The sequence below is a fragment of the Vicugna pacos genome, chromosome 4, assembly GCF_048564905.1.
Source record: "Vicugna pacos chromosome 4, VicPac4, whole genome shotgun sequence".
Taxonomy (NCBI): domain Eukaryota; kingdom Metazoa; phylum Chordata; class Mammalia; order Artiodactyla; family Camelidae; genus Vicugna; species Vicugna pacos.
In genome coordinates this window covers 50,685,374-50,707,249 of record NC_132990.1, presented here as the reverse complement: position 1 = coordinate 50,707,249, position 21,876 = coordinate 50,685,374, and the positions used below count along the sequence as shown (strand labels likewise).

At 49.7% G+C, this 21,876-nt stretch overlaps 1 protein-coding gene across 5 annotated transcripts in view; it reads left to right on the top strand.

The window, feature by feature from the left end:
• The window catches only part of TBC1D2 (TBC1 domain family member 2), a 45,517-nt gene that overhangs the window by 16,037 nt on the left and 7,604 nt on the right, over window positions 1-21,876 (top strand). For all 5 annotated transcript variants that reach the window (XR_012072104.1, XR_012072105.1, XM_006204059.4 and 2 more), the window contains 5 exons: window positions 565-758; window positions 8,810-9,193; window positions 14,425-14,535; window positions 17,760-17,947; window positions 18,975-19,451. Coding sequence is in view for 3 of the 5 variants with exons in the window: in XM_006204059.4 (XP_006204121.1) it covers window positions 565-758; window positions 8,810-9,193; window positions 14,425-14,535; window positions 17,760-17,947; window positions 18,975-19,451 (1,354 nt within the window). In the remaining 2 variants the exon portion in view is untranslated. The remainder of the gene's footprint in view (window positions 1-564; window positions 759-8,809; window positions 9,194-14,424; window positions 14,536-17,759; window positions 17,948-18,974; window positions 19,452-21,876) is intronic.

Below are 21,876 nucleotides of genomic sequence, written 5' to 3'. Positions count from 1 at the left end.
TTGAGACGTTCGGCTGTGGGAAATATGTCTCCTAATTTAGCATGAAATAAGAATCAGTGAGAATTTAAATTAGTCACTGGGGCGATAATGCAGAGTATAGGTATTTTGTGCTCCTATCGAAGGACAAGATCCATGTGCTTTGAAAATCACCCAGAGGGTAGAGGTGGGAGCCTGAAATAAGAAAAAAGACACCCTGCCTGGGCCTGTGCCTGAGGAGATGGCCACCTGGCAGACCCCAGCGGGGTATTACGAGATAGGCCATGTAGGTTGGGATCCAAGTTTAGAGGATGAGCTGAATGATCTGGCCAGCACAAGGTAAACCATGTTTACACAGTGCAGTGGTTCTCAAAGTATGATCTCTGGACAAGCTGTATCAGTATCACCTAGGAACGTTTAAAAATGCGAATTCTCAAGCCCTGCCCTAGGCCTATGGCATGGAAAGCTCTGGGAGCAGAGTCCCCAGTCTGCATTTTACTAAGCCTTCTAGGTGCTTCTGTAGCAAGCCCAAGTTTGAGAACTACTGAGGCTGCTGATCATAACCTCTGTGTTTTTCCTCTTGAACAGGGAAGGACTCAGCAGATTCTCTGAAGCCTCCCAAGTCCTTTCTGAGCACCAATCTCATTCAAAAAGCCAAACTCCAGAGCAGTACCTTCCCACTGTTCACCGAAGGGCTCATACGGAACCGAACCGCCCAGGAGAAAGTGCTGGCCTTGGAGCAGCAGGTTCTGATGCTCACCAAGGAGCTAACGGCTCAAAAGGTAAGCTCTGGCCCAAGAGAAGCCCCAGGCTTCAGTGGACCCCTCTGGGCCTGGAGCCTTTGGACAAATTAGACATGATACATTGGCCAGTCTGTGGTCCTTGACAGTCAAACTGCAGGTGACTAGAAATGCTGTGCTGTTGATCAGTCAGGGATGTGCTATCACTCAAGCTAGGTGACAGAAGGCCACCAAGAGCAAGGTCTCTTGATCCTCTCCTGAAGGACTGTGCATGGTCTGACCCCCCTACCCAAAGAGGGACAGTGTTTGGAGGAGTCTGATCTGGGTACAGGGTCCTGGGAGGGGCCACCAAAGGAACTGGGGGATCTTTGACCTGGTAGCTGGTAAGGGGTACAGATCTCTAACGGTCTGTCACAGGACAGAGAAAGCAGGCAGGTCTGTGTGGCCCTGGGGCTGAGCAAGGCCCAACAGGGGACAGTGACAGGGAGGAAGATTTAAGCTAGAGAATAGAGAGGTTAATTATACTGGTTAAGAAAAGAACGAGCTTGGGGGGGGTTGGGTACAGCTCAGTAGTAGAGTGAGTGCTTAGCATGCATGAGGTCCTGGGTTCAATCCCCAGTACCACCATTAAAAAATAATAATAATAAAAATAAATTAATAAAAGAAAAGAACAAGCTACATGATTATTGTAGAAAACAGATCATATACATACACAGGGATTAGAATCATTCAGAAATCCTGTAACCCAGAGAGTAAATTGTGGTCATATCCAGGAGTGACCTCATGAAGTAGTAAGGGTCATGTGACAGGGAGGCAGTGGGGTTGCGGCACTGGACAATAGGCTCTTTTTTGTTTTCATTTTTCAGTTTTGTTAGGTAGGATTGTTACAATTTGACTGCACATATACAATATATTGTATGTAAACACATATACACAATATACTGCCCATATATTTTTCATTTACATATACGTACTGTTCATTGTTTCTAAGAACGTAGCTTTTTAACTTACATAGTTATCAAAGGAATAAAGCCAACCACAAAATAAGAATTAATTCAAAAAGATACTTACACCCTACAATTAACAGCAACATTATTTATAATTGCCAAGATATGGAAGCATCCTAAGTGCACATCAATAGATGAATGGATAAAAAAGATGCAGCATATATAAGTAATGAAATACAACATAAGAAAGAAGGGTATTTTGCCATTTATGGCCCTTCATTCACTTTTTTTTTTCACTTCAAAAACCAGAATTTTATAACTGGCATAAACATTCCCATTACATCAAAAACAAGAAAATACCTAGAAATAAACTTAACCAAGGAGGTTACCTACACTCTGAAAACTATAGAACACTGATGAAGGAAATTGAAGGTGATGCAAGGAAATGGAAAGATACCTTGTGCTTCTGGATTGGAAGAATCAACATCATCAAAATGGCCTTACTACCCAAAGCAATCTACAGATCCAGTGCAGTCCCTGTCAAAATGCTCACGACATTCTCCACAGAACTAGAACAAGCAATTCCAAAATTTATATGGGACCATGAAAGACCCCGAGCTACCAAAGCAATCTTTTGTAGATTTTTTTTCTCTCTTTCTTCTTTTTGTTCTCTTTTCTTGTGATTTAATGACTAGAGAAGTTCCTGTAACATTTGTTGTAAAGCTGGTTTTGTGGTGCTGAATTCTTTTACTTTTGTTTATCTGTGAAGCTTTTGATTTCTCCATCAAGTCTGAACAGAGGGGATAGGCTCTATTTAGCATAATAAAAGTCATTAAGCTTTCACAGTTGTTACCCAAATCCCGAGGGTGGTGCCGGTAGGGCTCCAGTGATGGGCCCCACTGAGCACCCAGGCTCCTCCACCTCTGAGGGGAAGGCCCAAAATTTCATGCCTTGGTACCAGTGAGCCTCCTTCTGCTTTGTTTTTGCTCTTGCTCTTGGGGAGGTGGGGAGTGTCCTGTATTTACTGCTAAAAATTCTCCCCCTTGTACATTTCTTCTCTTCCTTTATGCTCTGTTTTTGGAGAAAATGTTCTCCCTATCTAGTTTTGCTCCTTCTTTGCCTTTCTTGCCCCTAAACAGTTAATACGGGAACCAGCAGACACTTCATTCCTGACAGGTCAGGGTAACTGTTAATGAAGTAGCTGGTGATCAGAGTTCTCCAAGGAGGAAGCTCATTCGTTCATATGTTCTCAATTCATTTGTTCATTCAGCAAGTCTTTAGTGAGGACCTGTTACATGTAAGCTGAGTTCTAGGTGCTGGAAAACAAACAGTGAAGAAAGACACAAGTCCTGCCCTTGCAGGACTTCCATTTCATGGCAGAGACAGGCATTCAGCAAACCAACACCGATATATCCTTACAGCATGTAGGTCTCCTCTGCTGCCACTAGCAACCCAGCTGTCACTCTTTCCTCCAGTCACCTCTGTGTTCCTGTCAAGAGGCTGCAGGCCACTCCTGAGAGCTGAGGGCATTAAGCTGAGCTGTAGCGGCTTCCTAATCCCTGGACCAGTACAGCTCAAGTCCCAAACCCGACCTGACTGGAAAAGACATCTAGAATGTAAACACCACCTCTCCTTTCCGTGCATCTTCCCCTTCTTTCCAGGAAACGTGGGCAGCCTCCCGTGACTCAGCCTTTCCTTCCAAGGACGTGGGAGTTGTCAATGACGTGGATAATCCCCGGGAAACCTAGATTTCATCCGGGTTTGTCCCCGATGGCTGTGCAGCCCTGGAGGACTCTCCGTTCTTCAATAAATGAGGCAAACTCATGGAGATTAGCAAGGGCTGCCCAGGCCGTTGACAACTCCCCTTCAGCAGAGTGGAAATGTCAGGAGGAAGTTGTCTGAGCACTAAAGAATCTAGACTTTGACTAGTTCACTTTCCAGCAGACCTCAGCCCTGTCCTGGGACAGATAGTCGGGAGGAGAGCAAGTCTTGGGGTTTAACTTTTGGCTCACAGCATGAGTGGATTTGCATGCTCTCCGACCCATCTCCCAAATGCACTTTAGTCTAGTGGGCCATTCAAAGCACAGGCCTTTAGATAAGATACGCAGGCCCCAATTCTGGCTCTTAACCTCTCTGAGCCTCGGTTCCCTCCTCCTTAGATGGAGCTGTAATCCTGTTTACTGGAGAGGCCTGTGTCCAGATTCACAAAGCCCAGTGCCTGGCACGCAGCAAGTCCCCCAGACATGCAGGCTTTGGTTATGTTGGCGATGACTGTGGCATTCGCTGCCCTCCTCGTTGATTCCTGCCTGCCTTACCAGGAGTGAGGCACCCCCCTCCCCCGCCAGGGGCTCCGGAGGTGTGCTTGTGTGGCACAGCAGCATGAGCTGAGGCCCCACCACCTTCATTCCACATTAGGAAGGGGAACCCAGCCCTACCAACTCAGGTTTTGCCTTCAACCCAAATACCAAAACCAAAGAGGGGCAGGAGGAAAAGGGACTGACTCTTGACCCACAGATAAGACAGAGGAGCTGGCACGATCTTGGGGTACACAGTGGGACCCCAGCCACTCAGAAATGCTGGTCAGAGAGCACCTCTCCATCTGAGACCCTCCAAGTCTAATTCCTCAGCTGGGGAAACAGTCCCCTGGACCTCCTGGGCCCATGTCTACAGGATGCCCTCCTGTGACTCTTCAGTGAGAAGGCACCACCTTTCTACCTCAGGCTGCAAGAGGACATGGGAACTGGGGGTCTTCTCCAGGCTCAGATAGCCAGACAGAACCTGCCAATAGTTTTAGTGATTTTTAAAAAGAGTTTGTATCTCAGGGTCTATTGGATTCTATGGAGGGCACAGAGGTACGTTGGGCCACATCCCTGCCCTGGGGGACCTCACCCTCCAGTGGGGAAGAGACAATACGAGCACAAGTAACTGGGTATTAAGTGGCCCCAGCACTGTGCTGGAACCTTCCATGCTTTGTCACTAATCTTTACACACACACACACAGTTATCAGCTCCTTCTGACGAACAAACTAAGGTTCTAAGAGGTTCTGATGCTCAGGGCCTCCCAGGCGCCAAGCCAGGGTTCACACTCTGGTCTGCCTGCCTCTAGAGCTTCTCCCTTTTCACTGCACCATGCTCAGAGAAGGTGGGTGACTTCCAGGGTCACACAGCTGGAAGAGCCAGGACTTGGGCCCTGGTCTCCTTCTCCAGGTCCAGGACCGCCTCCTCCCTAGTCTTACAGTATCGGACACAAGCACCGCAACTGCTCCTCGGAACAAGTGAACACACTCCCTGTGATTCCGATGCCCATTAAGCCATTATCCCTCCCAGGCCCCTGCAGCACGGGCCCCACGGGAGATCTGGACTCTAGGAGAGAGCGCCAGATGGCGGCCTGGCCTCTGACTCAGGCTTTCAGAGCTGACAGCATCGCACCCAGCCTGGAGGCTGTCTGCTCCGGCAGATGGAAGGCTGCTGTTAGTGGTGATGTTGGCCATCTGTTGGCTGCTGGGAATGGTGAACCCCTCCCAGGTGCTGCCTGGGGCCAATTTAGCTCAGGATTACTTGGTAAAAGCACGTCATTCACTTGGGAAGCTTCTGGGAAGCCAAAGACTTCAGAGACAGGCCCTGGGGCCTGAGGTCATAAAAGAGGGTCGAGAAGGCCCCTGCTTCAGCTGGGGGAGGGACACCTGCCACATCTGCTCATCCTTTCAGTGACTCTCAGTAAAGTAAGGACCATTATCTCCATTTTACATCCGAGAAAGCTGAGGTTCAGTTTTGTTAAACACCTGCATTAGATACACCCTCATGGATCTGGAATGGGAACCAAGGCCTCTGTAACTCGAAAGCCAGTGCCCCTTCACCTGCACCCAGCTGACTCCAGTCCCCTTAGGGGTCAGTGGCTGAAGTGCTGCGCTCCCAGTCCAGTGCTTTTGTCACAAACAATGTTGGGCGCCGTACCGCCTTGATTTTAGTGAGTGATGAAGGTATCAACTCTTTAATAAGATAAAGGATTTTTTTAAATGATTTATTGGCTTTTAAAAACTTTAATAAAATGACAACTTATGACCAGTTATCAAAGTCTGAGATGGGCCAGGCAATGATTTGATTAAGAAATATTAAAAGTATCACTTGATCGGCTCTTCTATTTCTAAGACTTGGTCCTAAGGCATTGCTTATAATTGCGGGAATTGGAAATGACCCAGATGTCCATGCTGGGGTGGGTGGGATGAAGGGAACTGTGGTACCTTCGTACGAGGCGTGCTCTTGAACTGTCGCAAACAAAGGTGTTGCTCAATACCGACTAACCTGGAGAGGCACCGTCACGTCATAAGGACAAAACCAGCTTCAGAACTGACGTTCAAGCCTTCCTTTTTGTTTCTGTTATTTTTATTGATGTGTATGTGCGTTCTTGTGACTGGCTTATTTTTACCTAACAGAATGGCCTCAAGGCTCATCCATGTTGTAACATGTGACAGTAACATTCCATTCTGTGCCACATTCTGTTGATCCACTCACCATCAACAGACCCTTGGGTTATCTCCACCTCTTGGGTTTTGTGAATAATGCTGCTACGAACATGGATTATTTCCACTTTTAAAGAACTTGAAAGAAGCGTTTCGGTGCAAAATCCATTAACTACACATCCTGGAGAAGCGAAGGATCTTAGGATTGGAGTTGAGAGCCCTCTGTTCTTGCTGCAGTTTTCCCTGTCATGGGGATCACCAAGTCCCTTTGGTCCCCTCCTTTCTCCTTTCTTGAGCTTCAGTCTCCCTATGTGACAGTGAGGTGACTGGACCAGGTGGTCTCCCAGGGCCTTCCAGCCTCCAGGTGGTTTTCTAAATCCATGATCCACTCCCACTCCTCACCTCACACTTCCTGCTCCAGCTCCATCCCTCTTCCGAGTTCCTTTCCCCCTGCCCCGTTTTGGTGCAGGGATCCTGAGGTGGGAGGACAGCCTCCTAGGCTGGTGTCTTTGTCTTGGATTTGGAAAGCCAGATGTGGGAAGTGGAGAGACAGCGTTCCGATGTCATGAAATGGGCCTCAGAGTTGACTCTGAGTTGGGGGAAAGATACCCACTGGATTCTGAGGCTAGGGCGAGTCTGAACAGTGGCACGTGTTGGTTATTTCACCAGGCAGTTACCCAAGGTAATCTCCAAACTTCAGCTGACCTAGAAAACGGTCTAGGTTTCTCGATTATCCTGGAACCACAGGAATGTTAAATTCTCTCAGCACAGCCCTGGGAAGCTGACTGCTTCATTCCAGACATTCTGGTTTGGTTTGCAACCACTGACCCCACCCCACCTTCCCGCCACACCCCAGAACTCCCACAGCTCCGCACTTGTTCTTTCATTCCTTTGAGCCTTTGCTCAAGCTGTTGGCTCAGCCTCAACTGGAAAGCCCTCCCAACGCTCAGCTCCCACCTGCTGCTGGACCATCTCGGGCCCTCCTCATTCCTCAGGATCTGCTTAAACTGCTCTGCCTTTCTCTAGGATATGCTGGTCTTCCCCCGCCTCCACCCCAGGGAGAAGTCACTGCTTGCTGCCCTGTGCCCCCACAAACACCCTTGCTTCGCTCTGCAGTAAATCATTCCATGACAGTGATTCACCTTTGCTTCCAGCAGCCTTTGTTTTCTTTGAGGGTGGGAACTGTGACCGGTCCTTCCCTGGGCCCCAGGGCCTGGCACTGAGTGATGCTTAATCAAGGTTGGATGGACAGATAGAAGAGAGAGAACCAGAGAAGGGACAGTTACTGGTATCAAGGTTTCAGGAGATGTGTGCTAATCTGTTCTTCTCATTAGCTTCTAAAATAAAGCCATAGACTTAGGGCAATTCTCCAAAATGGAATTGTTCTTAGCAAATATCCCTATCCAGCTGATCACTGATTTAAATACTTTGGCGTGCATACAGTTAACATGCCTCCTGGAAACCATGTTTTTCAAATGAGACTGGCATGAAGCACAGCAGTGTGACCTAAAAGCCCTAACTTCCAGGTCTGAGGTTCACGTGTGATTGGCTGCTGGGCTGCCTGGCTTCTGCTGTTCTTCCTGGTCCTGACTGAATACACATCTCTGCTTGGGGGCGAGACAGGTCCCTGGGTGCTGGGGAGGGTGGAAGCTCGAAGACGCGGGGAGCCAAACCTTGAATTTCCACGCAAATCAGGGGCTCCTGCCAAGGAATCAATCAAGGTCTGTTTCTTCTGAACTGTCTCACGTTTCTTTGGACCAACCCTACAGGCATCGTTTGGTGAGCCGAAGACTGGGCATGGATGACTTGAATGAGGCCCTGAGTGTGTGGCTTGGCATGAGGATGGCCAACGTGTTTCCTTTCTAATGCCACCTCAGCTCGATTAGTAGTGACTGCTCAGATGCCATGTTCAGAGGGGTTCTGAGGCCTCAACCAGGCTTAGCAGGAAGGAGTATTGAGATTAATTAGTGATGTCTGCCTCAGGAGTGACAGAGAAGAGCCAGGCCCATGTGCCATGCCGCTGACCACCCTGCTTTCATTATTGACTGAGTACAGGCTGCTAGGAGTCCAGATGACTTGGGATTAAATTCCACTCTTCTGGGCCTCTGTACATCTCTGAAACAGACATGTATCTGTCAGGGTACAGGCCCAGCTACTGTAACATAGAAGCCTTAAAGTACCATGGCCTAAAACAAATTGGAAGTTTATTTCTGACACTGAAGAATCCAAAGGTAAGTACACAGTTCTGAGCTGGTGGGGCGACCGTGTCATCATCAACATGCAGCTTCTGCTCGTGAGCCCCACGTGGCTACCGAGATCTTGCCATTTCCCAGCCAGAAGGAAGGGGAACTGGGCCAGGGGAGCATGTGTGCTGCGGTTTTAAAGGTATGATCCAGAAGCCGCCCACAGCATTTCTCAGATCCCATTTAGGCAGAATTGTCACTTGGCCATATCTGGCTATGAGCTTGGCTGGGAAATGTAGTCTTTCACTGGGGAACCATGTATTCAACTAAAACTCTTCTGAGCAGAAAAAGAGAATATGCATGCTGGAATTAGATGCCCCCGGGGGTGACGCCGGCCACCTCCCAGGGCTCCTAGGAGAACTGATGACAGCTTATGCCCCACTGCTGCTGGCCCCTAACAGCCCTTCCCCAAGTTCACAGGGTGCTTCGTTTGTCCTGCCCAGGAGCTGGTGAAGATCCTGCACAAGGCTCTGGAGGCTGCCCAGCAGGAGAAGAGGGTGTCCAGCATGTACCTGGCAGCTGCCGAGGACAAGGACCGGCTGGAGCTGGTGCGGCACAAAGTGCGGCAGATCGCGGAGCTGGGCAGGAGGGTGGAGGCCCTGGAGCAGGAGCGGGAGAGCCTGGTGCAGACGGCGAGCCTGCGGGAGCAGCAGGTGCAGGAACTGCAGCAGCATGTGCAGCTGCTCATGGACAAGAACCAGGCCAAGCAGCAGGTCATCTGCAAGCTCTCTGAGAAGGTCACCCAGGACTTCATGCGGCCCCTGGCAACTCCAGATGCGGCCAACAGGGACTTTCTGAGCCAGCAGGAGAAGATGGAGCACCTGAAGGTAGGGACCCCTCCCTCCAGGCCCTGGGTCTCGGGGAGGGCATTGCTCTCGACCCTAAGGGTTTTCTAGATAGAGCAGGGCTAGCCCTTAATGCTAGAATATTCATAGTTGAAATAGATGTTGATGGAGATGTTGCTAGACTCTTCCTCACTTTTTTAACCAGAAGGCCCAAGGCAAATTTGATCACTTCATGATATCCTTGGCTGGAAGTGAAAGAATCTCTAAGTAATCAAATTAGAGATGAAAGACCCCAAGGTGGAGCCAGAACTCCCAAGTGCTCTGGGGCCTGGCCCAGTCAGCTTCCTTTAGTGCCCCAGCAATGCTCTCGGGAGCCCAAGGTGCCAGGCGGCCCTCCTCGGCAGTCCTGCACACAAGTCGTGACCTTGGCTGGCTGTGACTTGCTTCTGATAGTCATCGCCTCTCCTGCTTACAGGTTGTTTCCTGTGTGGCAGGCGCTGCCCTAAGTGCTTTACTTGCATCACTTCATTGAACCCCCGCACCAGCCCTGCGAGGCAGCTGCTCATGTGCCCCCCACTTGACAGAGGAGAACTCTGAGGCTGAGATGGGTGAAGTAACTTGCCCAGGGCGGTGTGCTGAGCAGGTCAGGGGACGGGGGTTGGGCTGTAGCTCACATCTCTCACTAGCCTGTCTGCTCTGCTGCCTGCTAGCTTCTTTGGAGCTTCTAGCCACCACCGACATCCCTGCCTCACCCTCGTCCAGGCTGCAGTTCTCACCTGGGAAAGGCCGCCCTATCCTGCAGGGACCAGTCGCAGCAAAGCAGGCAGGAACTTTATTTTAGGTGTGATGTCGGCCACAGGCTGCAGCCTCCTCTCTGGAGGGTGGTGACAGGAACTGCCAGACCCCCGGAGGCCTGAGGCTGGGGATAGGTGCGCAGAGCCCCCACCGTCTCCACAGGCAGCCATATAGCCAGAGTCAGCCCAGCCCCCAGCCCTGGCACTCAGAGCCACACGTGTATACATCGTGTTATAGTGGAATTCCCGTGCTGCTGAATCAAAGAACTGCTGTTGAAGGAGTGAAGGGGGAAAGAAAAAGAAATCCAGGAGCTCTTGAGAGAACAGTGGGCCATGTGGTACAGTGGCCACTCCACAAACTCTGAGGTCGGGCAGCCTGTGTTTGAATCCTGGCTCTGCCTCTTCCTAGCTCTGTGATCTTGGCCAAGTTATCTTACCTTTATATAGCCTGGCCTATCCAGTCCTACTCACAGAGCTGTTACAAGGGGAGGTGACATGAAACCCAGACTCCTTCCCTTTCTTTCAGCATGAAAAACCACATGACCAGTCTACGAACCTTCTCCCTTATTTAGTCGAAAATCAAAGATTCTTTAGAGTTCAAAATGAAAAAAAGACTTTCAAGTGCAGATGCGGCTAGGCTGTTAGAAAGCTCTCAGTCCCTCACATAGCTGTGAAAGTCGCTTCCATCAGCTTGCTCTCCTGCCCTACTCTGCCCTGCTAAGTTGTCTTCTTTCTTCGTCGGTCCTGCTGGAATCCACTGTTGAAGACCCAGTAGAACAGCGTGGGGGTCAGAGAGGTAGACTCACTGGTGCCTCCAGACTGCCTCAGAATTGACTGGAAGCACGGATGCACCTAGGACACTGAGTGTGCCCCTGAGTTTGCATTTTCAGGAGTTTAATTTATCAGTGAGCCCAGATATGAAGAAACTCTGGGTACGGTTCACATCAACCATGCTTAACATTTACAGCTGATCCTTGGAGGTTGTTAGCGATCAGTCCTTCAGCTGACACCTCAGGTGTTTTGTGCTAGAAAGAGTTGCATGTGCTAGAGTGAGTCCCTTATTTTTTAGCCTTTAGGTGTCTGAGCTAGAAAAAAAAATAGAAGACTCATCAAAATTCCATTGTCTTTATGTTTGGAACAGAGCGTGTTCACATTGCCTGTTTGCCCTTGTGGTTGAGGGCACCTCTCTTTAGGGAAATGCCTCCTCGTTGTTGAAACTGTCAGTGTGAGAATCATTGACCTCTTGAATATCAGAGCCAGAAAGACTCAGAGATCTAGCCTGCCTCTCATCTGCTGGCAGCGTCGGCCGAGCCTTGGAGAGGGGAAAGGACTGGGCCAGGGTCGCACAGCACAAGCAGCAGGATTGCAGCTAGACCCCGGGTCTCCCCACATCCAATCCACCGCCTTCCCCACTAGCACAAGGGCTAGTCCATGCAGCATTTCCCGAAGAGGGTTCCCGGGCCCCTGGGCCCTGTGAAGGCAGGCAGGCAGACTCCCGTCTTCCCTGTCCCCTCTCTGCAGTTGTGTTTTGCTCTTTGGCTTCACTGGTGACAGTCAAGTAGCTTTTCTCTTCTCTGAGATCTCTCCTTTTCCTTCCTGCAGTTCTGAGCCAAGAAGAACACTCAAGGTAGGGCAAGGAGCCGAATGGGAAGGGGCACCCAGATGCCACCCCCACCAGGCCCACGGCTGCTCCCCGGGGTGCTCGCACCTGCCCTCCCTGTCTGGGCTGGAAGCAGGGTGCCCTCTACAACATGCCCAAAGCCTTGGAGAGCCAGTGTGCACCTTCTAGGCCTGGGGCACAGGAAGAGGGCTGCTGTCAGGAGGCAGAGCTGAGCGGTGCAGAACAGTCTCAGACCAGCCCGCAGTCGTTTTCAAGTCCCAGCATGGACTGAGCACGCCTGGGTTTGGATCCTGCCTCTCTCCCCGTACCAGCTGCGTGACTGAGGAGAATGTACCTTTTCTGAACCTGTTTCCTCACCTGTGAAGAGGGAGTGCTGGTACTTGAGCACTTCCCCCACAGCACTGTGGTCAAGGTTAAATTACACACAACAATGTGTGTGGGGGAAGGGGCCTGGCGCTTAGTGTAGAAACTCAGGCAGCTGGTAGCGCTTTGCCTCCCTCACCTGGAGGCTTGTTGCATTTCCCAGGCATTTGGAAGAACTCACGGTAGCAGCAGTGGGAAACCTTTCAGCAGGTGTGGGAGGAGCACAGTGGGAAGAGTGGATCCGAGATGTGAGAGTCAGGAGGGAGATGACACTCTCACTGCGCGCGCCCCACACCACCCACGGTTCTCCACCTTGTGCACAGATGAGCTAACTAGGAATCCTTCCAACAACCCCTGAGGTGGTACTGTTATCATCCTTGTTCTCTGGGTGAGGGGATAAGGCACAGAAAGGGTGAGTGACTTGTGCCGGGGCTCAGTGGGAAGGGCAGCTTTACATCCAGGCAGTGGGCAGGTGTGTCTGTGGTGCGATGTTGCTATGCTGCCAGGTAGGCGAGGTCAGACAAGCATGCTTGCCTTCAGCCAGAACACTACCAAAGACAACCCTTGAAGAGGGGACTAGACTTTGTCATCCAGGTAGATTCCAGCAGGGAGGGAGTTGGAAAGTGGGCAGGGGGTGCAGTGTTTAGGACTTGGCTTTAGAATCAGACAGACCTGGGCTCAGTCTCACTCTGCTTTGTGACCTTGGGCAACTTACTTATCATTTCAGGGCCTCTGAGATCTCACCTGTGTTATTCTCTGGGCTGCTGGGAGGATTAATGAGATAATGTGCTCAGTATAGGGGTGGAGGGTGGGGGTGAAGGTGCGGGGAGCCCGCACAGCTTCTTTGTTCTTAAGTTTTCTGAATCTCCAGACACCAAAATGTAAGACTGTCGTGGGAGTGGGGAGTGGTCCTAGAAAATCCTGGTGCTTACAGGAGGTGGGTCCTCATGCTGCAAGCGTGGGGATTTGCAGCATCCTCACTGCCCCTTCCACATAAGGATATGAAATGAGGGTCGTGGAGGGGAAACAGGCAGGCACTTTTTCAGAAGAGCAGCTGGCATTCCCCAGCAGCATTTCTGACAAAAGGAGCCTGGAGTTTGATCCAGGGCAGGGTAATGGCTGGAGAGTAGGATGAAGTCCAGGCTGGGGATATAGAACAGCCTGGGTCCCAGCTGGGAGGAGAGAGCAGAGAGCAAGCTCAGCCTGAGGACAGCCTTGCAGCCTAGGCACAGGGAGGGAGATGAAAGCAGAGGCAGCCAGGGTGGGGGACACCATGGAAGCCCCAGCAGAGGGGTGAGAGACCACGTGATGAAGTCAGCCTGGGGCATTTTTTCCAGCTAATGAGTCCTGGGAGCATGTGGTCTTCCCATTGTGTCAGCCATCTAGGCAGAATGCAGCAGACCTGGACATGAATTGGAGCTTCCAGGCTGGAAGGGATCTTAGCCAGAATGAAGAGGATCAGAATGACCTGTGAGCCATGCACAAGTGACCCATCCCTGATAATGAAGTGCCACAGGCTAGGTGTGCTTTTTTTAATTTCCGATAAATCAGGGCCTATCCAAAGTCATACCTGCGAGAGTCCCTCATACTCGCCCAGTACATTTTCTTGGGTGGAACAGAAAGGGGTTGAGTTTCAGCTACTAGATGCCCTGGAATTGCTAGGTATTGTTGTGAGCACGCGTTGTCCGTTGCTTCTGCAGTGTTCATCTAAGCAGATTGAGATCCATGGTTATGGCTGCTTTTTTCTGAGGCTCAGCCTCCTGCTTGAACCTCCCCAGGGCTTGGCCAACTTCTCTCTGCACGTCCCAGCGGCGTGATCTTACTCCCTCCACTGGACAGCTTTCGAAAGGAAAGCTCTAGGCTCAGAGATAAGCATGCCAGCATTATTCATAATAGAGACAAACCAAGAACAAGCCAGGGCTCAAAAGAAAAACAACAGGAGAAAGATTACATCTAAGTTATGATAAGTTCACCTACTAGAGTAGTCATCAGACATTAAAAATGATCATTGGGAAGCTTCTGTAACAACATACAGAAGTATTTATAAAGTGACACTAAGTAAAAAATTTTCACCCAGTATTGTTCTCTATGATCACAAATATATGACAAAATATATTTATTTAAAAACAAACACTAATTGAATGCTGTGTTTGGTCCTTGCACTCAGTGTACACGTTACCTTACTTAGTCTCCAGCTGCAGAGTAGAGTAGTATTGGTATTTTTCCCCTTTTACAAATGAGGAAACAGAGGGTCATAGTGGTTCAGTGAAGCTTCCCAGTCAGGAATTCAGAGCCAGGATTTGAACTGCACTCTTAACATTCTCTCCACCATATCATGATGGGATCAAGATTAGAGAAGGGGGTTATCAGTAACTTTTTTCTCTCTCAGATTTCCTTTTCCATTACTATTATTAGAAATTTCTAAAGGAAGTAAGTTTTGGCAGCTCATTTGAGAGTGAGGACCAACTCAATAAACGCTTTGCTCTCTTTTCCAGGATGACATGGAAGCATACCGGACCCAGAATCGCTTTCTCAACTCCGAGATCCACCAGGTCACAAAGATTTGGAGAAAGGTGGCTGAGAAGGAGAGGGCCCTCCTGATGAAGGTGAGGGGCGGGAGCCCTGTCCTGGCTCTATTCCCAGCCGCCCTTCCTGTCCTCTCACCGTCTCACCACTCTTTCACTCTCCTCATTATTACTCCTCTCCCTCTGGACTGTGCCTTTGATGATTGGCCTTCCAAATCCCAGGGATCTGCGCTCTGCTGACTGCTGCTTCTGATCATGGAGGAGCAGAGGAAGAGGCAGGCAGCCACTGTTCCACCTCCCCACATTGCTCCCCATACAGGCCTGTCCTGAATCCTCTTTTAGCTGAGGTTTCTTTAATCAATTCCACTCCCAATTATTAGATTTCGGATGTCCAGTTTTCAACAAAATATCAGAAAGCATTCAAAGAAGCAGGAAGATATGGCCCATTTGGAAGTAAAAATAAATCGACAGAAAGTGTCCCAGCAAAAGACCTGATGGCAAATCTACCAGACAAAGACTTTAAAACAATTGTCTTAAAGGTGCTCAGAGAACTAAAGGAAGATGTGGAGAGCCAAGAAAGTAGTGTGTGAACAAAATAAAAATATCAAGAAAGAGAGAACCTAGAAAGAAACCAAAAGAGATTCTGGAGCTAAAAAGTATAGTAACTGAAATGAAAAATTCACTTAGAGAGATTTACAGGCAGATTTGAGCGGGCAGAAAGAATCAGTGAATGTGAAGATAGGACAGTGGGAATTACTGAGTCAGAAAGAGAAAAGACTGAAGAAAAGTGAACAGAGCCCGGGTGACCTGTGAGACACCATGAAGCAGAACAACATATCTATCATATTATGGGAGTCCCAGAAGGAGAAGAGCAAGTGAAAGGGGCAGAGAGAATATTTGAAGAAATAATAGTTGAAAACTTTCCAAATTTTATGAAAAAACATGAATACAATTGGCCCTCCATATCCACTGTTTGTGACAGTGGATCGAAAATATTCTCAAAAAAAATTCCAGAAATTTCCAAAAAGCAAAACTGAATTTGTTGCATGCTGGCAACTATTTACATAGCATTTACATTGTATTTGGTATTATAAGTAATCTAGAGATGATTTAAAGTATCCAGGGGGATGTGTGTAGGTTATATGCAAATAACACACCATTTTATACATGACTTGGGCACCCACAGATTTTGTTATCCAAGAGGAGTCCTGGGACCAATCCCTTGCAAATACCAAGGGATGACCCTAGAAACATCCAAGAAGCTCAACAGACTTCAAGTAAGATAAACTCAAAGAGACCCACCCCAAGACACATTATATCGAGACTTTCCAAGGGCAAAAGACAAAGAGATACCTTGAAAGCAGAGAGAAGTGACTCATCACACACAAAGGGACCCTCAGCAAGATGACGAGCAGATGTCTCATCAAAAAGTCTGATGGCCAAAAGGCAGTAGGCTGAGAGAGTCAAAGCACTAAAGGAAAAAAACCTGTCAACCAAGAATCCATGCCTGGCAAAGCTTTCCTTCAGAAGTGAGGGAGAAATTAAGGCATTTTCAGATAAATAAAATCTGAAGGGGTTTGTTGCCCCTAGACCTGCTGTTTAAGAAATGCTCAGGGGGAGTCCTGTGGGGTGAAATGAAAGGACAGTAACTCAAAGCTGTATAAAGAAACAGATCTCAATGAAGGGAAACACATGGGTGACTATAAAAGCTAGTATTATTGTAACCATGACAGCAAAATGACAGAAATAAGTTCCCCCTTGTCAGTAATTACTTTAAATGTAAATAGATTATGGGTGGGGAGTATAACTCAGTTGGAGGGCCCATTCTGGCATTCATGAGGTCCTGGGTTCAATCCCTAGTGCCTCTGTTAGGGGGGAAAAATGTAAATAGATTAAAGTCACCAGTCAAAAAACAGAGATTGGGAAAAATGGATAAAAATGCATAATCCAACTATATACTGTCTACCAGAGGTTGATTTTAGATCCAAAGACCGAAATAGATTGAATGTGTAAGGAAAGACAAGGATATTCTATGCAAATGGTAACCAAAAGAAAGCAGGGTAGCTGTACTAATATTAGACAAAAAAGACTTCAAATTTTTTAAAAAGTGATAAGAGACAAAGACGTTATATTTTAATAAAAGGGTGAGGAGTATGGAGTGTACTCTGAGGAAACTGCGAGTTGTTAAAGGATTTTGAGTGGGAGGGCCTCAGTTAGATGAGTGTTTTGAGGAGACTGCTGTGGGTGCTCGGTGGAGGGTGGACTTGAGGAGGTGGGCCTGGAAGTAGGGAGACTTGGGAGTCTGCAGCAGAAATCCCATAGAAGCGAACTGGTGGGGGCCTCAGGAAGTGGCTCTGGCTTTAGAGGGAAGCAGGGGTGGGAGCCAGGTGGGACAGGTAGGAGACAGGCTCACAGGATGGCTCAGGGTTAGTGATGGTGACTGGGCAGGGGTGCCACAGGATGGCAGCCTTGGCCTAGAGACTCCCACTCTGCCACACCAGGATGAGACAGGAGCCAGCTGGCCCCAAGGTCATGGTAATGCTACGAGACAGATTTTTACTGTCCCTATCTTACAAAGACAGAAAACAGGGCCCGGAGAGGTTACCTGACTTCCCCAGCACCACCCAGCTTGTGTAAATAGAAACACAAAAGTTCAAGGCAGGAGGAGGGGGTAGGCAGATGGGGAGAATGCAGTGTGTGTCCCACGAGGTAGAGAGAGGTGGTGTGTTGGAGGAATGGAAAGAGCCCACATGATGGCAGCAGAAGGTACGAGAGCAGTGTCCAGAGCTCCATGTCCATCCCCTGGGAACTGCTTATACCGTTATACCACCTACAGAGAGCTTGCTCTGGGCCAAGTTCCCTGGAAGAGCTTTACACACATTGGCTCATCTGAGTCTCACAAGAAGTCTAAGGCATACTCTGTATTTTCCCCATTGTTCAGATGAAGAAATTAAGGCACAGAGAGGTTAAGTAACTTGCCGTAGGTTACCCAGCCTGCAGTGGCTGAACCAGAATGGGACTGCAGGCCATGCAAGAGCCTGTGCTGCTCCTGCCCACCTCTCCCTGCTTTTTCTGAATCCAGCTTCAGCCTTGGGACGGGTTCTCTCCTGCCTGGAACCTTTCTGCCTTGATGTAAATCCTTGGGTTCGGGGCTCATCTCCCTTCCCTTACATGAATGGCCGGGGTGGGGATGGATGGGGGTCCAGCTGGAAGATGGGCTGGACTGCCTGAAGCTGTTCAGGCCTAGGGCCTCTGGCCCAAGCCCAACCAGATGGCCTGACCAGCCCCATCCCTCCCTCCCACAGTGTGCCTACCTCCAAGCCAAGAACTGCCAGGTGGAAAGCAAGTACCTGGCGGGGCTGCGGAGGCTGCAGGAGGCCATAGGGGGCGAGGCCAGTGAGTGCTCAGAGCTGCTGAGGCAGCTCATCCAGGAGGCACTGCAGTGGGAAGCCGGCGACTCCTCTGCCGACAGCGTCGTGCTGAGCCCCATCAGGTAAGCCCAGAGCAGGGCTGGGTCTGCAGGACCTGGGGTCCCTGCTGCCAGTTGCTGCTGACCTTGTGTCACATCCCTGACCTCCTTGGGCCTTCAGACAAATGAGCATGTGGCTGGAATGAGCCCTGTTTCACAGCTGAGGCGGTGCAGGCTCAGCGGAGGCAGCCCCTTGCCCAAGGCCACACAGCACATTAGTGCATCTGACATGGGCCTGCCTCTAGAGTTCTGTTTTTCCCACCTCCCCAGGCTGCCCCCTAGAGGTGTTTGTCAGAGCCAAGCTTGCTGAGGACAGTGGACTTGGACAGTTAAATATAATGGAGGGGCTGTGGCTGGGGTTAAAGGCCCCTAAAGGTTGGGTGGTCCAGTGGCCAGAGCCCAGGCTTTGGAGCCACATCTGGCTTTGCCACTTTGGGACCCTGGACAAATCACTTTACCTTTGAGCCTCATATTCAGCGTCCGTTAGACAGGGGCTCAGATCCCTGCTTTGCAGGATCATGAGCATTAAATGAGATAGCACATACAGAGCACGTGCTAGAGGCAAATAAACATTGACTAAATGAAAGGCCATCTGGGTCGGGTCCCCAGCTTTCCTATTTCTGCTTGTTATTGGTTCTCTGTATTCCCCGTCTGCCCTTGGGCCTCCTGGCCATGGAAGTGGGTTTCTGGAATGGCAGTACAGGACACCTTGCGCCTAAGGCTGCATGGAGTAATAAGAGGGTGCTATATATTTGCACAGCATGAATGAGTAAATATCTTTTCAGCATTTACCATGTGCCAGGCAGTGTCCAGCCCCTAGCAGTTTACGTCAGAGGATCTCACTGGATCTTCATGAGGCCGAGCAGGAGTTCCTATGCCCATTGTACAGAGCAGACTGAGGTTCGGAGCAGGAAGTGACCTGCCCAGAGTTACAAGGCCAACCTGCAGTGAAGCCAGGCAGGATCCCTGCCTAGGGTCCACCCTCTCCCCACCGCCCCTTATCTGGGGAAGGGCCTTGCAGGGTGCCACTGACACAGGATTTTGCTGGCAGCGAGTACGATGAGTACGGCTTCCTGACAGTGCCCAACTACGAGGTGGAAGACCTGAAGCTGCTGGCCAAGATCCAGGCGCTGGAAGTGCACTCCCACCACCTGCTGGCCCACGAGGCGGTGGAGCGGCCGCTGCGGGAGCGCTGGGCAGCCCTAGGGGAGCTGGCCCCCTCAGCTGAGCTCAAGCAGCTGCTGCGGGCGGGCGTGCCCCATGAGCACCGGCCGCACATCTGGAGGTGGCTGGTCCGCTTCCGCGTCCAGCACCTGCAGGCCCCCGGCCGCTACCAGGAGCTGCTGAGCCGGAGCCAGGCCTGCAAGCACCCCGCCGCCCGGCAGATCGAGCTGGATCTGAACCGGACCTTCCCCAACAACAAGCATTTCACCTGTCCCACCTCCAGCTTCCCTGACAAGCTCCGCCGGGTACTGCTGGCCTTCTCCTGGCAGAACCCCACCATCGGCTACTGCCAGGGCCTGAACAGGTGAGCCACACAGCCCTACCTCCCAGGGCACCTCTCAGTCTCTTTGAACCCTCTCAAGAAGCTGGATGGGGCTTACGTACAGATGGGGACCAGCAGGTGAAAAGGACATGCTCAAGAAAGCACTGGCCCAGAGCCCCAGGCTCCCGGTCCCGTGCCCTCTCCTGCAGTCTGCGCTCAAGGTGGTACTGCTCTCTTAGAGAGCATGCGAGCGGGCCCCTGGGGTTAAGTCACGCACAGCCAGCTCACGTATTGCACCACTGCCTGGGTCAGGGATCATTGCTTTAAACAAAACCCACTCAGAGGAGCCCAAGGAAAAGAGAATTTGTAAATATTACAGGGGAAGCTCCCAAAAGCCAGGAAAAGGAAATAGAGCTAGGGACCAGATGGTATTGGAAGCCAGGCAACTCTTTTCTCTAGTGGGGCCACAGTACAGCACAGCCCCAGAGGGCGCCATTCATGCCATTTTCCAAGGGGGTGTTGTCCCCTGAGACAGTGTAGCTCTCTGTGGGCTACGCAGTCTCTGGCCTCTCACAATACATGGCTGCTTCCTCCTCTCTCAGCAGACCCGCCTCTCTGCCTGTCAGTCTTTGGACATTTAGGGTCCATCAGGGCTGTCAGGATGGAAACCTCAGTCCCTGAGTTGAGCCTCTCAGCAACCGGCTTGTTGATACCTTCATGCCCCAGGCCTAAATTCCCAAAGAAAGGAATCTGGTCCAGCCTGGATTAATTTCTATTTCAGGTCCAACAGCAGGAGACAAGGGATGGGGGATGGGGTGGGGTGGTGTGACTTGGTAGGGCTGCTCCCACCAGTACTATGGGGAACTCTCACGGCTGCCCCCAGTTATCTTGATAGAAGTGGCATAATCTTAAATATTTCCCAAAGCAAGTTTTGACTCAACTCAATTTAAACACACATAATACCAAGCAAAATTTACATAAGCTATTCCGCTATTTTTCTTTTTTTTTCAAAGTAGGCAGTGTGTGACATTTATTTAACACAGAATAAATATTCAGAGTGTCCTTACACAAATTTGAATGATTCCCAAGGGTAGATATTTTTGATACTTTTTTTCAGCCTGAATTGGGTGGAATTGAGCATATACATGTACAATTACTGGGAATTCAGGGTTAAGCCCCAACATTAATACCTTTCAGTCTAAGGCTCTTAGAAAACATGTTCACATTTCATGCTGCTCTAAATGCCTGCTATAGGGGATGTCTGTAGAAATTCATTCATTCATTCATGTATTCAGCAGCCAAGCAGAAGCCTGTGCACTTCTCATCTGTTTGAACATGTTAAAATCCAGAAGGGACAAAACTTTGAATCCTCTTTGGATTTGAAGGGAGCTGGAAGCTATAGGATTAGTATGAATAATAATTTTTACATTTCTCGCAAAGGTCAGGAAGGAACTAAGACTTAAAGAGGGCCTCTTGGATGCCAGGCACTTTACATACCAGACACCATCTAAGCCTCATAAAAACCCTGCCAGGTGGGCATCAGTACCCACATTGTCCAGGTGAGACAAGAGAGGGTCTGAGAAGCTAAGGAACCTGCCTGGGCCTCACCATGCAAGGGGGCTGGGCCAGCTGCTCACCCTGGTCTCCAGCTCCCAGACCTCATCCTTCCTACCACCTGCCCTCACCCAGAATGGGAACTGTGGCAGAGAGTGTGCTGAGAGCTCCCAGAAACCTTTTTTCCTGATCAGATATAACCTTTTTTGAGAACAGGAATTCAGTTAGCCATATGTGGGCTTTGGAGTCTAATCTGTGCTGCAGGGGCAGAGGGGAAATCCTATAGCAGGAGGGGAGTCTTGAGGTCAGCCTCACAGAAGGAACAGCAGAGACCAAGAGGGGGAGACACCCAGAGGTATTTCTTTCCTTCTTTCTGTAAATGCTGCTTTTGCCAATAATTGGCATTTAGGAAGATAGTCATACTGTTGCTTTAAATAGAAAGTTTTTGAAATAGAGCCTGTTTAAATGTGGAGAGTGCACTGTATTCTTTTCAAGGCCCCTAAACCCAGCCGGCCGGCCCCTTTCACTCATCTGAGTGCTACTGTCTAGTGGCGGCCATTAGAACTGCATGTGTGGTGTCTCAAAAGAGGATGGAACCTGCTTTTATGCTACAAACCCAGCCTTGTTTGAGGGAGACAGATATAGTAATGATTTAATGCTGATTCAGAGCAAAAATTGTTAAATCCACATCTCTCTAAAATATAACAGGTGCTTTTTAAGCAGTTTTTTTCTTTCTCGCATCACCCTCCTTTACAGACCTACTTGGGCTTGAGTGTCTTCAGTTAGAGTCTGGCTGTAGCCCGAGCATTTGCTAGAATGCTTATTACTGACCTTTTTTTCCTCTTTTTCACCCCTTTTAAGTGCACAACTCAATGATCTCTAGTAAATTCATAGAGTTGCACAGCCATCCCCA